Below are 18,107 nucleotides of genomic sequence, written 5' to 3'. Positions count from 1 at the left end.
TTTATTCTCAGCCTGCAGATAGGATTCTCCTTCTAAATAGTTAATAGTGATTTATAGTTACCTTAAAACAAAATAAATTTCCAGTAGAAGCCATTAGCTTAGCCAAGCCAGCACACTGTCAAGAGAAAAGTCAGTAATGTCTTTTAAGGAGACTGTGTGACTGCATCTTTACAATTGGTTTCAAAAAGGATGAGTCCAAAGAGCAGGAGTACTATCTGCCCTCAATGTAAGAAGTATTTTCAGATTTGTACATATTTGCAATCCTTCAGCACCCTGACCTGACGCCATCCACATCGCAACCACTTCTTTCAATCACCTTCTAACTCACTGCCACCTCATTCATTCCTAGTCTATCTTAATACAATTTCCCCCTGGGTCAGGTAATGCGATAGGATCCTACAAGGTAACACTCAATTTCATTGATCATATGAGTGTGACTGGGAGGTGATTTGTTTGAAGGTTCACAATTGGAGTAAAGATGGAAAGGCCATCATTGCTATCATCACGGAGAATATAAGCTCTGTATGGATCTATATTCCTTTGTGATTTGGGAGTATAAGTGTGTGAGAAAATTAGAAATTGATTTGTTGGACAACAATGCTATTCATTAATTGCTTTCAGTCAGTTAGCAATGCTAGAAAGGTGGAGTAAAAACTAGGCTACATAGTTTGAAAGAATTGTAAGAGAATTGCATTCTGCAAAATAGCACAATCTACAAAGATCGAAAAATATCGAGAAGGAAGCTATTTCTTTCTACTCCAATGGTAAAATGAGAAGTATCAGGGGGAGTACGGTCTGAAATGTTCACGGAGGCAAATAGTGTGGCAAAGACAAGGGGTTACTTCATGTTAATTTTCACATTTCTGCTACAAATACTTCATGGAAGGAGTGATGAGAAGTGTTGCGAGCCAAACTTAGAAGGAACCAAAGGATATAAGTTGGGACCATGTGAATAGGGAGACCATGGGATCTGATAAGGACTTTACATTGTGTGAATTGCTTGAAGAGAAGAACAGAGTAAAAAAAATTCAATAAAGAGTGCTTGAAGATCAAAATAAATGAGTAAAAGTGCAAAAGTTAAACGAGGGTAGATACCTTAAAAAGTAATGAATGGTGGGTTGATGAAAAATTGGATAATGAAGATGGAAAATGAGGGGCAGAACATTGTGATAACCTCATGGAGGTACAGGGTAATGGTGTAGGCAGAGAACAGTGAGTAACTTTATTATAATGTTCACATTTCTGCTTCAGTTATTTACATGAAAGTACAAGTGGAAAGTGTTTTGAGCCAAATTTTAATCAAGTCTGGACATTACTATGAGCCATCCCAAGTGAATGGGCATTCTGAAAGGAAATACAAAACATTATAAGAATTGTTGATCTATGCAAGGAAACAGTGGAGTGGGTGAAGAAATTAGAAAAGAGGTGTGAGGTTAATTCAAACTGGATGTAGTTGGTAGAAAGGCAAACAAGAGAAAAGGCAAGCATTGCTTGACTTAAAGCAATGCCTGTGATATCATTGTGCCGCCCAGGGAGTGTTAGGAAAAATACAAATGAAAGCAATGGGCTTAAACAAGGAGATTTAAACTGCTGGCATTGGTGGAGAGGAGGAAAGCAAAGTAATGGTGATGGGAGAAACAAAGCTAATTCCTGAGGTCAATGACTTTTAAGCAAAAAGTACTATCTCTGCTTCTCTCACCATAGATGCTGTCTGACTTTTTGAACATTTCCAACATTTTTGTGGTGATTCAAACTTCTAACATGCTGACTGTTTGGCTTTTATTTGATTGTGATGGTGGAGCTGAAGTAGCTGAAATGTTGAATGATAACACAGGCTACTGACAGGGATCTAAAGAGAGCAGAGAATGGTTCAAGAGAAGCTAAGGCAAAAAGTATGAGTTTCTATTAAACTTCCTGTTGAATGTGTAGTGATTACTTGAAAACAAACCAAAAACCACTCAGAGACTAAGCCCAGGAGTTGACACTGCATGACATGATTCAAAATAACAAAGTTCCAAAGTTCAGAAGAGTACGTTCGATCTTTTATTATGAATCAAGCAAAGATGAACAATATTGTAATGATTAAAAAAACTGATGAAACTAAAACTAGTGCTATAAAGACACTAAGCAGTATAATAATGATATAATAGCGATCTAGCAATCGCGTTAGTGATCTTAGCGGTCAACAAAACCATAAACCTGTGGCCCACTCTCTGGCTCTATTTAGACTAAACTCAACTTAGATAAGTAGTGAATACGTAACTATATTCATTCACTTCTACTACGCCCCAACCCACATGACAGATTACCCATAATAAACACACAACAAAAATATAATACAGACAGACAGAAAATAGATACATGGCTCCTACAGAATGCAATAGTGACAAGTCATGCCACTTTGAATGCACTTAATTGTACTTGAGTTTGCCCAGGAATCAAGGAAAGCAGTATATACTTTCATGTGCATTTTTTTCAGGGATTTATTTTAATAACTCTCAAATAATTTTAATAATTTTGTAATATTTAGTTTCTCTGGTACTTTGTTGTGTTATCAGATTAAGAGGACTCTTTGTGGTGAGTCTCAGATAGTAAGTAAACCTGGAAATGTTGTCCAGAAATGTTGCAATTATTTGAACTATAGGAGATGAAAATTATTTTTACAGAGTAACACACAGAAAATTCTGGAGGATCTCAGCAGGTCAGGCAGCATCTATGGAGAGATTAAAGACTAAAGACTAAAAATTAGCTTTATTTGTCACGTTCATCAAAATATTGAAACATACAGTGAAATGCGTCATTTGCGTCAATGACCAACGCAGAAAGGATGTACTGGGGACAGTCAATCACATTTCCAGTGCCAACATAGCATGCTCGCAAATTATTAACCCTAACACATACATCTTTGAAATGTGGGAGGAAGCTTGATTCTCAAGGTCATGTGGAGAACATACAAACTCCTTATAGACAGTGTCGGGACGTGAGCCCGGGTTGCTGGAGCTGTAATAGCGTTACGCTAACTGCTAATTTACCGTGCTGCCCGGGTTACTATTGTGTTGCCAAGGGTTCGGACCAAGACCCTTCATCAATTCCATTATCTTGATAGAGAGCGTCCGAAAATGAGATTGAATGGGAACAAATTTCACCGGGGCATTCATGTTCTGATGAAGAGTCTCAGCCTAAAACGCCAGCTATTTATTCCTCTCCATAGATGACTTGCTGAGTTCCTCCAGCACTCTGTGTGTGTTACTCTGGATTTCCAGCATCTGAATAATGCCTTGTATCAATATTTTTACAGCTACTTTTGAAATTAAATGGGATGCATAATTTTGATTATTTATAAGTTATACCACTTGACTGGCAGCCCAGTGGATAATACATTGGTGTGTTATCACTCTGAGTCATAGAAAACGAAAGCTGATGTCATGATCCCTCCACACATCCACTCCATTACCTTGAATGGTATAGATAGGGAACAAGTCTAGAAATGAGACTGAATGGGAATCCAAGTTACCTTATGCGGTTCATTAAGTTTAAATACATTGTCATGGAAAAGTGCAAAGTGTCAGAGCTTATGGTGTTTTACTGGAAGATCTAAAATCTGCAGAGCATTTAATAAAGTAAATGCCCGTAATAAATTCACAGAATATCTGAAGCAGTGTCTGTTACAGAGTTGAAGCGCTAACCTAACCCTTGTGTGTTATTTGTCTAGTATTTTGTGTTTACTGGAGTGCTAGCAATGGTGACCTGTGCAGTGTTTCTCCGTCTGAATTCCATCCTGAAACTTGCCGTTTTACTGATAATGATTGCGGTTTACTCACTACTGACTGAAACCATCTACAGCTCGCTCTTTGTTAGATATGATAACTTCTATCACAGTGGAGAGTAAGTGCTTAATTTTCTATTCCATTCAATACCAATTGCATTATTTAGACATGGAAGCATGGCAATTTTTTTTTAGTTCTAAAGCAGTAATGCTTAATGTCCAGGAACAAGAATGGACAAGGCTCAAACCCCACCCCTATCAGTTCGTAGTCTGGATCTTAATGCATGCCAAAGTTCCACGTGGTTCAAGGTATGTCCCATCAGGCTACAGGGGTATTTTTAGTTATGTATTTTGTCTGTTACCCTCTAGCTCCCAGCTACAATCACAATGGTAGCATCCTAGCATCATCTCAGGTGTCAAATTAAAGTTCAAGTTTCAAAATGCAATGTAAAACTTATTAGCAGAGTACATACATGTCACCACATACAACCCTGAAATTATTTTGTTGCCACACGTAGCAGATCTATAGAAGAGTAACTGTAACCAGGATCTGCAGACTCTAAATAAACTGTGCAAATGCAGATTAGACAGAAATAGCAATAAATGGCGATCATAAATCAAGAGCCTGATGGCTGAGGGGTAGTAGCTGTTCCTGACCGTGGTGGTGCGAGTCCTAAGGATCTGTACGTTCTACCTGATGGAAGCAGCGAGAAAAGTGAATGGCCTGAGTGGTGAGGATCTTTGATGATGGATGCTGCTTTTCTACAGCGACGTTTCATATCAATTGCTCAGTGGTTGGGAGGCTTTTACCCGTGATGTTCTGGGCCAAATCCACTACCTTTTGTAGGATTTTCCGCTCAAAGGCTTTGGTGTTCCAACACCATAAGTGAGTGAAGAAGAAGAGAATAGTTTTAGAAAATCAAAGGTCTTCACAGAATAAAACACAACTGTATTAAAAATGAAATGAATTTGTTGCTCCAGCTGAGATGAGGATATTCAATACAGAAAAAGATTATATGTGGTCCTTCAAGGACCATGAGCTCAGTTCTCAGTATTTTACATAACAGGACGCAAAGGAGACAATCATATTGTTTTTTAAGGAACAAATTATTTGCAGCATTATCAGTTATTGATTATACTGTTCATCTAAAATTGGTTCCTTTCGTGGAATACTTATTTAGCACGAGCAAATTATATTTCTCTTTCCTATAATTACTTTTCCCTTTACTACAGTTTCTATAGGAAACAAGTTCAATATTGAACGAAACTGTTTTTTAATTCTGTGTACTTGTAAGGAGTAAATATTCCTGATTGGTGGCTATAAAAGATTAAACAGATAAATTAGACCTGCATAGATAGGTAGACGTACTTTATTGATCCCGAGGGAAATTGAGTTTCGTTACAGTTGCACCAACCAAGAATAGAGTATAAATATAGCAATATAAAACCATAAATAATTAAATAATAATATGTAAAATGCCAGATGGAAATAAGTCCAGGACCAGCCTATTGGCTCAGTGTGTCTGACCCTCCAAGGGAGGAGTTGTGAAGTTTGATGGCCACAGGCAGGAATGACTTCCTATGACGCTCTGTGTTGCATCTTGGTGGAATGAGTCTCTGGCTGAATGTACTCCTGTGCCCACCCAGTACATTATGTAGTGGATGGGAGACATTGTCCAAGATGGCATGCAACTTGGACAGCATCATCTTTTCAGACACCACCGTGAGAGAGTCCAGTTCCATCCCCACAACATCACTGGCCTTACGAATGAGTTTGTTGATTCTGTTGGTGTCTGCTACCCTGCATATGCTTATTTTGTGCCTAAATCTGGCAATTGAAAATTTCTGGGGCTGTGAAGCACATCTCTGACTGGTGCAGTTGTCTAACTGCCCTATATGTGACTGGCTGCTGTTAGCCTAGTCCACAAATCATAATCCTTCACATGCCACTCCTGACTGAACCACAGGAACAAACCCTAAAATTGTCTTGGCCGCCTGTTGTCAGCATCAAACAATGGTGGGCAGAACTCTTAGGTGAATGCTTGGAGGAGACTTTGCATGACAGAGGAAAGAATTTTTGGTAAATTCTCATCCCTTTGCAACCTCTGTAATTAAGTTGACATGATCTGGCCCCATTTATCTTATATTTATTAAGTCCCGTCAAGCTCCACAGACATTATAAAGATTTGACTGAACCACTGGAAAATGATCTTAAGGTATATTGAGGTCTTTGCCTTGCTTCTCCCATTTGATTGCATTAACCTTCAAAGAACCAGGCATTTACCTGTAAGCAGTCCTCTTACTTCCCTTTTTGCGAATCTCAAAGCTTAACATTTGCTGTTGGCCTTTGTAGTAATCTGCACTTAAGTTTGCAAACCTTACTAAGCAAGATAAGAAGTGTGTAACAGTTATAATTTGTTAAATGCATTGTTTAAAAACAAATTTTGTTCTTTTGTAGCAGAGATTTCTTAGGCACGAAAGAAACTTCCCTGCTACTCATGGCAATGTTTCTTCTGGCTGTATTTTATCATGGACAGCAGGTAATCTCCAAATTTAAAGATCCACCATCTGTGAAATTACATTGACTTGCGAATTTGACTTGTTATATTTAATCCTAATGATAATTCTCTTCTAATGACTAAACAGGGATTGTTACTCAGCTCCTAACTTTCCACAATCAAAACTGATTTGGTTGAGGGAAATGTGTCCAAAGTTTGCTGAAGATACAAAGTGGGGAGTCTAAGGAGGATGCATAGAACCTTCACGCAAATGCAGGCGGGTTAAGTGACTGGCAAAGAGCATGGCAAATGAAATTCAAAGTGAAAGTTTGAGAGTTGTTATTTTTCTTCTTGGTTCCTCCTTCCCTATTCTCCAAGCTCCTCCCCCAGTGGAGGGTGGTGTCAAAGACTGAGCAATTTGATGCTGGTGACTGCACATAGCTCAATGGAAGCATTTAGAAATATGTACTATGGACAGGCCACTTTGGATTGGAAGACAGTGATTGTCATGCCACTGTTTAAAAAAGGATGTAGACAAAGGGTCGTTTACTATAGGCTAGTTAGCTTAACGTCTGTAGTCGGAAAAATGCTTGAAGTTATCATTAAGGAAGAAATATTGAAACATATAAATAGAAGAGATTCCATCAGGCCGATGCAGCATGGACTGCAGAAAGGCAGATCCTGTTTGTCACACTTACTGGAGTTCTTTGATGATGTAACAAGCGCAGTGAATAGAAGGGCACAGGTTTATGTTGTATATTTGATTTTCCAGAAGGTGTTCAACAGGGTAGCCCATACAGGACATCTATAGGGATACAAGGAGTTAGGTAATGTATTGGTATGGATAAAGTAAACACAAAATTCTCTGCAGATGCTGGGGTCAAAGCAACACGCACAACACGCTGGAGGAACTCAGCAGGTTGGGCAGCATCCGTGGAAACGAACACTCAATGTTTCGGGCTGAGACCCTTCATCAGGACTGAAGAGGGAGGGGGCAGGGGCCCTATAAAGAAGGTGGGGGGAGGGTGGGAAGGAGAAGGCTGGTAGGTTCCAGGTGAAAAACCAGTAAGGGGAAAGATCAAGGGGAGGGGGAGGGGAAGCGGGGAGGGGATAGGCAGGAAAGGTGAAGAAGGAATAGGGGAAAGCACAGTGGGTAGTAGAAGGAAGCGGAACCATGAGGGAGGTGATAGGCAACTGGAGGAGTGGGAAGAGTGAAACTGGGATGGGGGAAGGGAAGGGGAGGGAATTACCAGAAGTTGGAGAATTCAGTGTTCATGCCCAGGGGCTGGAGACTACCTAGACGGTATATGAGGTGTTGCTCCTCCAACCTGAGTTTGGCCTCATCATGGCAGTAGAGGAGGCCATGTATGGACATATCCAAATGGGAATGTGAAGCAGAGTTGAAATGAGTGGCAACCGGGAGATCCTGTCTATTGTGGCGGACGGAGCAGAGGTGCTCGACGAAGCTGTCCCCCAATCTGCGTCAGGTTTCACCGATGTAGAGGAGGCCGCACCGGGAGCACCGGATGCAATAGATGACCCCAACAGACTCAGAAGTGAAGTGTTGCCTCACCTGGAAAGACTGTTTGGGGCCCTGAATGGTGGTGAGAGAGGAGGTGTAGGGACAGGTGTAGCACTTACGCTTGCAGGGATAAGTGCCGAGTGGGAGATCCGTCCGGAGGGATGTGTGGAGCAGGGAGTCGCGGAGGGACCGATCGCTGCGGAAGGCAGAGAGAGGTAGAGAGTGAAAGATATGCTTAGTGGTGTGGTCCTGTTGAAGGTGGCGGAAGTTGTGGAGGGTTATGTACTGGATCCAGAGGCTGATTGGGTGGTAGGTGAGGGCAAGGAGAATTCTGTCCCTGTTGTGGTGACAGGAGGATGGGGTGAGGGCCAAAGTGCGGGAAATGGAGGAGATGCGTGTGAGAGCATCATTGATGAGAGCGTAAGTATGGATAAAGAATGGGTTAACCTATAGAAGGCAGAGGGTTGAGATAAATGGGTGCTTCTTTGGTTGGCAGTGGTGAATGGAGTGTCACAGGAGTCAGTGCCAGGCAAACGAAATATTTCAGGATATTGTGGAAACGTTCAGAAACATCACAGACCCCGGCACCTGAGAGGCAAGCTACCATCCGTGTTTCTTTCTCGTGTCCACAGAATCGCATATTTGTCCCCCTATCTATAGAGTCCCCTGTTACTGCTGCCATCCTCTTCAATTCCCTACAATTCTGAGCCACAAGGCCCGTCACAGTGCCAGAAGCACGGCTACTGTTGTTTCCCCCAAGTATGTCCACTCCCCCCACCCCCCAGCAGTACTCAAAATGGAGTACTAATTATTGAGGGGGACGGCCACAGGGGTACCCTCCACTACCTCCTCTTCCCTCTCCTGACAGTCCTGTAGCCTTGGGGTGACTACATTCCTGTAGCTCCTGTTTATCACCTCTTCACTTTCCCGAACAAGCTGAAGGTCATTGAGCTGCAGCTTCAGTTCCCTAACAGAGTCTCCAAGGAGCTGCATCTCAATGCAGATCTGGCCATCGGGAAGTCTGGTAATTTCTCAGAAATCCCACATCTGACACCCAGGATAGAACACTCTCTCTGTAGACATACCCCATGTTCTCTCAAGAGTTAAATAAGAAATAAGGAATGAACTTACCTACTTACCTTGCCTCCGCCTGTTCTTGCTGAAGCCCTGTTGAGCCAAAGCCTTACTACTCTGACTCAGACCACTCCAACAATAACCACTCCGCTAGACAGTATCCCTCTCTTGCGGAGAATGGCTTTTTAAAGCTCTTCACCAGACTTGCGCAGGACCCCTTCTACTGCGTCTGTGCAATACTCCAATTAAAGCCTCCCATTGAAAAAACTTCCTGCATTTTAAAGCTGCTCATCAGACTTGTGCAGGAACACTTATACTGTGTCTGCGCAGTTCTCCAATCAAAGCAGGAAAGTTTTTTCCACTGGTAGGTGAAACTAGAATAAAGGGACACAGCTGCCAAATTCAGAGGAGTAGATTTTGCATGGAGATAAGGAGGAACTGCTTTTCCCCAAGAGTAGTGAATCTGTGGGATTCTTTGCCCAGGAAAGCAGTAACAGCCACCTCACTAAATATACGTAAGACACAGTTAGGTTGTTTTTTGCACAGTCGGGGAATTAAAGGTTATGGGAAAAAGGCAGGTAGGTGGAGCTGAGTCCACAGCAGATTAGCCAGGATCTTACTGAATGATGGAACAGGCTTAACTTTTCTGCTTCTATTTTTAACATTTTTATATTCTTCAAGGGGAAGAGCATGATAGCCTTTATTATAAGAGGAAGTGAGGACAAGATTGGAGACATATTATTCCAGTTACACTGGGCCATGATGAAACTGCCCTGGAATAATGTTTGCAAGTTTGATAGCCCTGGCTAAGGAAGGATATTCTTGTGATTGAGATATTTTAACAAAGCTTCACTGGATTGACTTTTGGAATAGAGGATCATCACATGAAAATGGAAATGCAGACTTGGACTGTACACACTCAAATTTGGAAGAATAAAATGTGATCTCATTGAACTAAACAAAATCCTTATGGGGTTTGACAGGGTAGATACAGGGTTGATATTTTCCCTAATAGAGTGACTGGGCCCTTGCCTACTTCATCTGCTCCCACAATGTCACTGTCAACTGTTCTGCGATCCTACTGCCTAACTTTATACTATTGGCATTAACCACACCACCACCCCTCCCCCCAGCAAGGTCTGAAACTTAGTTACAGTCATAGAGTGAAAAATCTGTACAGCACCGAAGCAGACACCTTAGCCCAACGCATTTGTGCCAGACGAATTTTCTAACTGAACAAGTCCTATTTCCCTGCATATGGTCAAAATCCCAATAAATCTTTCCTATCCATTGTAATTTCTTTCAATAGTAGCCTTTCCAATTTGCCTGCTGCCCCAATTATGTCATCTCTCCTCTCCACTCTGTTAGAAACATAGGGAACCTACAGCACAATACAGGCCCTACTGCCCAGAGAGCTATGCAGAACATGTCCTTACCTTAGAACTACCTAGGCTTACCCATAGCCCTCTATTTTTCTAAACTCCATGGACCTATCCAGGAGTCTCTTAAAAGACCCTATTGTTTCCGCCTCCACCACCGCCGCCGGCAGCCCATTCCACGCACTCACCACTCTCTGCGTAAAAAAACTTACCCCTGACATCTATTCTGTACCTACTGCCAAGCACCTTAAAACTATGCCCTCTCGTGCTAGCCATTTCAGCCCTGGGAAAAAGCCTCTGCCTATCCACACAATCAATGCCTCTCATTATCTTGTACACCTCTATCAGGTCACCTCTCATCCTCCGTCGCTCCAAGGAGAAAAGGCGAGTTCACTCTATCTATTCTCATAAGGCATGCTCACCAATCCAGGCAACATCCTTGTAAATCTCCTCTGCACCCTTTCTATGTTTTCCACGTCCTTCCTGCAGTGAGACGATCAGAATTGAGCACAGTACTCCAAGTGGGGTCTGACCAGGGTCCTATATAGCTGCAACATTACCTCTCGGCTCTTAAACCCAATCCCATGATTGATGAAGGCCAATGCACCGTATGCCTTCTGTTCCCTTGCTGCAGTCTAGTGCCAAAGACTCAAACACCTCATATTGTTCTGATGCTATTTCTCAGCCACAACCAAACATAATAACAAATATTAATCCACTTATTCTAAGCTTTCTGAATTCAAACAGCTTCCCACACTCCATCCCTACCTTCAAGTTAATATTGGACTCTAAACTTGAATTGCTGTGATTTCTATTGGAGAAGATGGATGTGAGCAATATTATTTTTTCAGGAGTGATATTGAAGTGGCAGAAGTGAGATACAAAATAAATCAAAAACTATTGACTATTCCATACTTACCCCATCTTTCCACCATCTTTCCAGTGATAGTTTCTTTTGTCTTGATCTACCATCCCAAGAGCCTCCATATTCAATTAGATTAGATTAGATTATGAGGACAGTCAGTCCTCGTTTATTGTCATTTAGAAATGCATGCATTAAAAAATGATACAACGTTCCCCCAGATTATTTATTTTTATTTTTATTCCCCCCCTTTTTAATAAGGGATGGGGTAAGAAGGGGAGGAGAGGCATTAATGGAAGACTTCTCCAACTATGTATCCTTTTTGCCAGTCAACTTTCCAGCTCTTGGCTTCTTCCCTCCCCCTCCTGTCTTCTCCTATCATTTTGGATCTCCCCCTCCCCCTCCCACTTTCAAGTCTCTTGCTATCTCTTCTTTCAGTTGGTCCTGACGAAGGGTCTCAGCCCGAAACGTCGACTGTACCTCTTCCTATAGATGCTGCCTCGCCTGCTGCGTTCACCAGCGACTTTTATGTGTAAAACAAAACAAAATTCATTTTTGTGCTAAGTGTGGTCATAGTTTTGATACACTGAGTTAGTGATTAGGATTGCACGGTTGGTTCAGGAACCAAATAACTGAAGGGAACTAGCTGCTTTTGAACCTGGTGTTGCACGGTACAAACTTCTGTACCTTGTCCCCAATATAGCTGTGAGAAGATGTGATGGCCTGGATGGTGGGAACCTTTGATGAAGAATCTTGATTTGTTAAGGCAGCATCTCTCGTAGACAGTACCGATGGTGAGGAGGCTTGTGCTCATGAGTCCACAACTCCCTGCAGTTTCTTGTGCTCCTGCTCATTGGAATTTCCATGTAGATCCTGATGCAGCCTGTCCAAGTACATCTGCAGTACATTCAGGGAGTGAACAGAGCCTGATCTAGCCCAATCAATAGTCCTTAACTCAAGAACATTTTACTCCTATTTTAGATAATCCCTTGATTTTTCAGTAAATTTCAAAGTGTCTTTTCTTTATTCAATTTCGAGATTTGGCATTGATGAAAAGCCCAGCATATATTGCCCATCCCTAATTGCCCGAATTGAAATAGCTTCTTGAAATAACTGCAGTGCCCATCAAGGTTGTCCCTGAGGGCTGTTGGGTTCTGAGATGCAGTAATGCAGAAATGGTGATGTATTTCCAAGTCATAGAAGTTCACAGCTTGGGGGAAACCTGCAAGTGGTTGCATTCCCATGCACCTGCTACCTTTGCCCTTCTTAATGGGATAGGTAAAGGGTTTCAGAATAACCTAGACCACTAATAGCAGTACCTTTTGTAGACATACACACTACAAGAATTGTGTTCTGGCAGCAGAAAGAATGAATAATTAGGGTGGTTGGTATGTTAACAATTGCCAGCATAATTTGGGGTTCATCTAAATCACCCAAGAATCATGCTTGGATTTGCATCTCAAATTTCTTTTCCATATTGTTTGAGCTGGCCTAAATATAATGTGCATTCCTGTTCTCATTTGAAATCAGTCACATCTGGAACTATTATGCCTCAAATTGTATTCCCTCAGGGAATTCAGCATCAGTTCTACTTCCTTCAAAATCGCAGCAATTATAATAATAACATGACTAAAGGGACAATACACAGTAAAGTATGCAAATCGTCATGAAATCCATTTTGGCTAGGTAGTTCCTGCATTGCTGTTCTATCTGTAATAAATGTTTGCAAGAATTGTCTGTGTTCATTGCAGAGGAAGGCTATTATTTTCATCTTAATATATTAGGGTTATTTATCAAGTGTTCAAAGGTTTATGATATTGGAAAATACACTGGATGACCAATTTGTTTGGTACAAAGTTTGTTAGGTACATAATAAAGTGGCCATTGAATGTATGTTTGTGATCTTCTGCTCCTCTAGCCCATCCACTACAGGATTTTACATGTTGTGCATTCAGAGATGCTCTTCTGCACACCTCTGTTGTTCCGTGTGGGTATTTGAGTTACTGTTGCCTTACTGTCAGCTTGAACCAGTCTGGCTATTTTTTCAGACCTCTCTCATTAACAAAGTGTCCTTGCCCACAGAACTGGACATTTTTTGAAACTCCAGAGACTGTTTGCATGAGAGTACCAGGAGGTCAGTAGTTTCTGAGATACTCAAACCACCCTGTCGGGGATTCCATGGTCAAAGTCACAAATTACCTTTCTTTCCCCATTCTGATGTTTAATCTGAAAAATAACTGAACCTCTTGACCTGTCTTCATGCTTTTATGGGTTGAGTTGTTGGCCCATGATTGTCTGATTAGATATTTGCATTAACAAACAGGTACACAGGTGTACCTAATAAAGTGGCAACTGAGTGTATGTGATAGTGAGAATAACCTAAGGTTATCATTCATTTTAAAAAATAACATTTTGATAGCTGTGAGGTATATGTTAGTGATAATTTCTATCCCTGCTTTTCACATCCTTTATATCAATGTGTAGTGCTTTTTGAGTCCATCAGTACAGTGCTGTTTCAATTCAACTCTGAAAGTATTTGCATATGTATCTGTTTCTAATCTTATGTAGATGTTTTGTTAACAACTAAGAAGGAGTATAATGCTTCGAAAAAGATTACAATAAGGTCATTGCTGAACACCTGTTTTCACTGCCATTATAACATTTGCTCACTATCCAGCAATTCCTGCTGGCAGTGCACTGTTATATCTGGTGAGAAAAGATAAAGAAGTTTTGGAAGTTTGTTGATCACCAAGCTTGGCAAAATGTTTGCAGATCTTTCAGCTCCACCATCAGTGCACAGTTGAGTGTGTTGTCTCCTCAGAATGCCAGCTTATATACTCCTCTGGGGTCTGGATGGATATTGAATAGATGTCCTGATCTGGTTGGTTGGTTCAAAACACAATGAACAGTTAAGCAGTAGAAGATTCTGATTGGCTGGTTTCAAGGGAGGTGGTCCATTGGACCCTGGAGGAGTATATAAGCTGGCATTCTGAGGAGACAACACCCTCAACTGTGTATTGATGATGGCTTCTCGATTGGAGCCCAAACATCTGCAAGCATTTTACCAAGCTCAGCGATCAACTGAACTTTCAAATAGCCAACCTGAGCTACCAATATTCTGCAATATTTCAGATAAAGAACATGTAGTAAATACTCATCAATTCAAGCAGCATCCATGGAGACCAAACCAGAGAATAAAATCATTGACCTGAAACATTAATTCTGTTCCTCTTTCTACAAATTCACAGTGCTGCATAAATTGCTGAGTATTTTCAGATTTTTCTGCCTTCAGTTTAGATTTTGAGTGCTTGCAGTTCTTTTTCTTTTGCTTTAAGAATAAATTCAGGCTTGGTTAATAAGGCCCCCATAGTTGCTTAGACACCAGGCTACTGTCACTATTCAGACTCACTTTAATGTCATGTAATGACTTAGCAATTGTTGCAATTTTAAGAGTTTTAGACATGAAGTTAAATGTGCCTGATTCAGAACCTGCTTTCTATTATTTCCATTAATAGTTGGAAAAACACATGGGCTATGATTAGTTTACATTAATATCTAAGCAAATATCAATTAATTATTTTCCACTTGAAACCAAAAGCAGAACTTCAAGAAAATGCTTCAAGTCCTCTGATTGAAAAGCAAATCTGTTTATCCATTCCTAACAAGAGGGAAATGTGGAGGAAATAGAAAAAAAGACATATTCAAAATAATTAAGGACATGATACAATAATGAAAAATATTTGCATAATGCAATTTTTGAGGGATGATAGAAATTTAGTATCCAATAAAAAGCATATGTTAACATGGTTATGTGTGGGGGACACAAAGCAATTTTGCCCAGTACTGTTAGAATGTTTGGATCGTCACTTTGTGCTGTGTTTTCTTCATTTGGGCAAGTCTATATAATTTCAGGAGTACTATGTACCTGTTGAAACTATTAATTTCTAATTGATAGCATAATGAGGTGTTGTAGAGCATTGTGTAGCTTAAGGACCACTGTTAACTGCCTAGCACAGGGTGAACCTTCTACTTCAGAGATGCTAGCTATGAGATTCAGGGGCAATTTGGACAACTGGAGGAAGAACCTACACATTAGGAGACCCAGAAAAGTCATTGAAGGCAGAACTGAAGAGCCAGTGGAAGGAGTTGGTCGAGACCAGTACCCACAGTTACGTTCTGAGAACTGTCCAGTATCATGGCATCATACATAAGCTTGATCCATTCTACCAACTTGACACTTCAGTACACCTCTCACCATTCGTACATTTCACACCACACAAACATTTCCAGCTCCAACATTGTAAGTGGATAAGCAAAGAGGGGTGAGGTAATAGATTTTCATGAGAAATTTTCCAATTAAGATGTTAAAATAGCCATAAGACAATAAGACCAGAAGACATAGGAGTAGAATTATGACATTTGACCCACTGAGTCACCTCTGCCATTCTGTCATGGCTGATTTATTATTTCCCCCAATCACATTCTTTTGCCTTCTCCCCATAACCTCTCACATCCTGACTAATCAAGAAACTATTAACCTCCACTTTAAACATACCCCTTGACTTGGCTCCCACAGCCATCTATGATTCACCATCAGATTAGCCAACCTCAGCTAAAGAAATTCCTTCTCATCTCTGCTCTGACATGCAAAATGACATGCGCCCTGTGTAGATGCATAAACTGGGCTAAGCAAAGCTTCTTTTACCTCTACATACAAGGGAATTGCAGGTGTCTGGGTACTGAAATGGAAGTTTGTTTGATGTTCAACTTGTAGAATTCTCATCCAGTTGGAAAACCAACATGACTAAGTGATGTAGGGTGAGATTTCTCCTTGTGTGCAGAAAATTAGACTTCACATGTTGTTGTATTCCTGTTTAAAATTGGTGATTATTACAAGAACTGTGGCAATTTTGGACTGTAGCAGTTTGCTTCCCCTAAACCTTATCCTCTGCTATAGTGGAGAAATCTAATGGGTAGAGAAAAAAAGAGGGTTTATTTGTTAATGGGCACACTTAATCTGTGCATGGTGAGAGACAAATCAATATTGTGGTTCATGAAAAGTTCTGTCATGGACCATGTTCAATCCCTGAGCTGCAAAAAAGTACATAGTCTCAGCAAATCCATCTGTTCACTGCACTTGAAAACAAAAAAAAAACAAGAGAAAATCTGCAGACGCTGGAAATCCAAGCAACACACACAAAATGCTAGAGGAACTCAGCAGGCCAGGCAGCATGGAAAAAAGTACAGTCAATATTTCAGGTCAAGACCCTTTGACAGGACGGAAAAATATGAATTTGCTTCTATCTAATGCAAATACATTTCTAGGATCTGCGCCTGGAAAGCCTTCACTCTCCAGGGCGCAGGCCTGGGCAAGGTTGTATGGAAGACCAGCAGTTGCCCATGCTGCAAGTCTCCCCTCTCCACGACACCGATATTGTCCAAGGGAAGGGCATTAGGACCCATACAGCTTAGCACCAGTGTCGCCGCAGAGCACTGTGTGATTAAGTGCCTTGCTCAAGGACACAACACGCTACCTCGGCTGGGGCTCGAACTCATGACCTTCAGATCACTTGTCGAATGCCTTAACCACTTGGCCACGTGCCCACACATTTCTCGGTGGAACACTGTAAAATGTGTAATTTAAGCCAGTGCTGTTCAGATCAATATGAATGGTAAGTAATTCAGGGTGTCAATTAACTTCACATCTAAAGGCAAGAATGAGTGGTTGGCTCTTCTAACAGAAAGTGTCTGACTTCTGTCGCTATTGACCTAGAAAACCACCAACTGCTGATGCATTGCTCTCTGGACAAATTAAAATAGAAGCAAAGTTCTTAGATGATTCCCATCAGTGTATCAACCTTCAATCTTCTCAAACAAGTTACATTTGCCTTTGGCCTTTTATTTTCTGTTTCTATGGATATTGTGGATTCAACAGAACTATATGCAGCAAAAAAAAACCAATCTTCCCTCAATACTTGTCTGGGATGTCCATGTATAGCTGTTAGCCACATTCTGTGGTGCACAATTCTCCAACCCACTCTCCAATAAACCTGTATATAAGTGAAGATCCTTTAACAAACACAGTTGCAGCATTTGTTATGATTATCTCTCCCGTGAGTGACCCACTTTGGGTGCTTAATTTCATGTTTGTAGTCTATGAATCAACTGTGAAATATATGCACATTTACATGTGTAGGTGTGTCCTATGTTTGAAAGCGTGGATTGAATAGAAGTGGTCAAATTTAAACTACAAGTTAACGTATAAAAAAAATAAACAATTGAATTTTTGAGCTATGCAATTCATAATACTATAAATTTCTCTAGCTCTAAATTAAGCCAGCTTTGTAGTGATCTACAGAATATTGAGCTGAATAATATAAAAGGACAATGATAGATTATGCTCCCTTTGCCTAGGTTTTAATGACAGATTCTTTTAAAAAGTGTAAATTCTATCTAACAAAACCTGAGTAAATTAATATTTTCAATAAGATATATCATGGTATTACACTTTTTAATAACTTTTCAGTTGGAATACACAGCGAGACTGGATTTCCTTTGGCGTGTTCAAGCAAAAGAGGAAGTGAATGAAATGAAAGAGCTTCGCGAACATAATGAAAATATGCTCCGAAATATTCTACCAAGTCATGTCGCACGCCATTTTTTGGAAAAGGAAAGAGACAATGAGGTAAGTTCACTTCATGACAGTAAACCTAAAACTAATCAAATCAGTTGTCAAGGTTTTTGACACTTAATCTCAGCAGTCATATTTTTACAATCATTTTAATGAATGAAAAAAATTGACTGAAGTATTCTCATAGTCTTTTATGATCACCTTCCTTGTTATCACACATTATCATCCATATCAATGCTGGATTAACCACCTAAAATAAATATTGTTTGATGGTGTTAACTCCCTCTCCCAAAAATATCCACGTGATGGAGTTAAAATTGTAGCAATGTGCTTCCAATCGTGCTTCCCTTCTGCCAACATATTCCTTTCAGTATT

General features: G+C 40.6%; 1 protein-coding gene across 4 annotated transcripts in view; it reads left to right on the top strand.

Moving 5' to 3' along the window:
* adcy8 (adenylate cyclase 8 (brain)) overlaps positions 1–18,107 on the top strand; it is a 156,556-nt gene that overhangs the window by 118,451 nt on the left and 19,998 nt on the right. For 3 of the 4 annotated variants that reach the window (XM_063062962.1, XM_063062952.1, XM_063062935.1), the window contains 3 exons: positions 3,713–3,885; positions 6,225–6,306; positions 17,628–17,786. In XM_063062962.1, coding sequence (XP_062919032.1) covers positions 3,713–3,885; positions 6,225–6,306; positions 17,628–17,786 — 414 coding nt within the window. The remainder of the gene's footprint in view (positions 1–3,712; positions 3,886–6,224; positions 6,307–17,627; positions 17,787–18,107) is intronic. The other variant, XM_063062943.1, reaches the window with a different exon arrangement.

The sequence above is a fragment of the Mobula hypostoma genome, chromosome 1 (assembly GCF_963921235.1).
Source record: "Mobula hypostoma chromosome 1, sMobHyp1.1, whole genome shotgun sequence".
NCBI classification, from domain to species: Eukaryota; Metazoa; Chordata; class Chondrichthyes; order Myliobatiformes; family Myliobatidae; genus Mobula; species Mobula hypostoma.
Note: the sequence above shows the minus strand (reverse complement) of the source record. Positions and strands in the feature narration are given on the sequence as shown.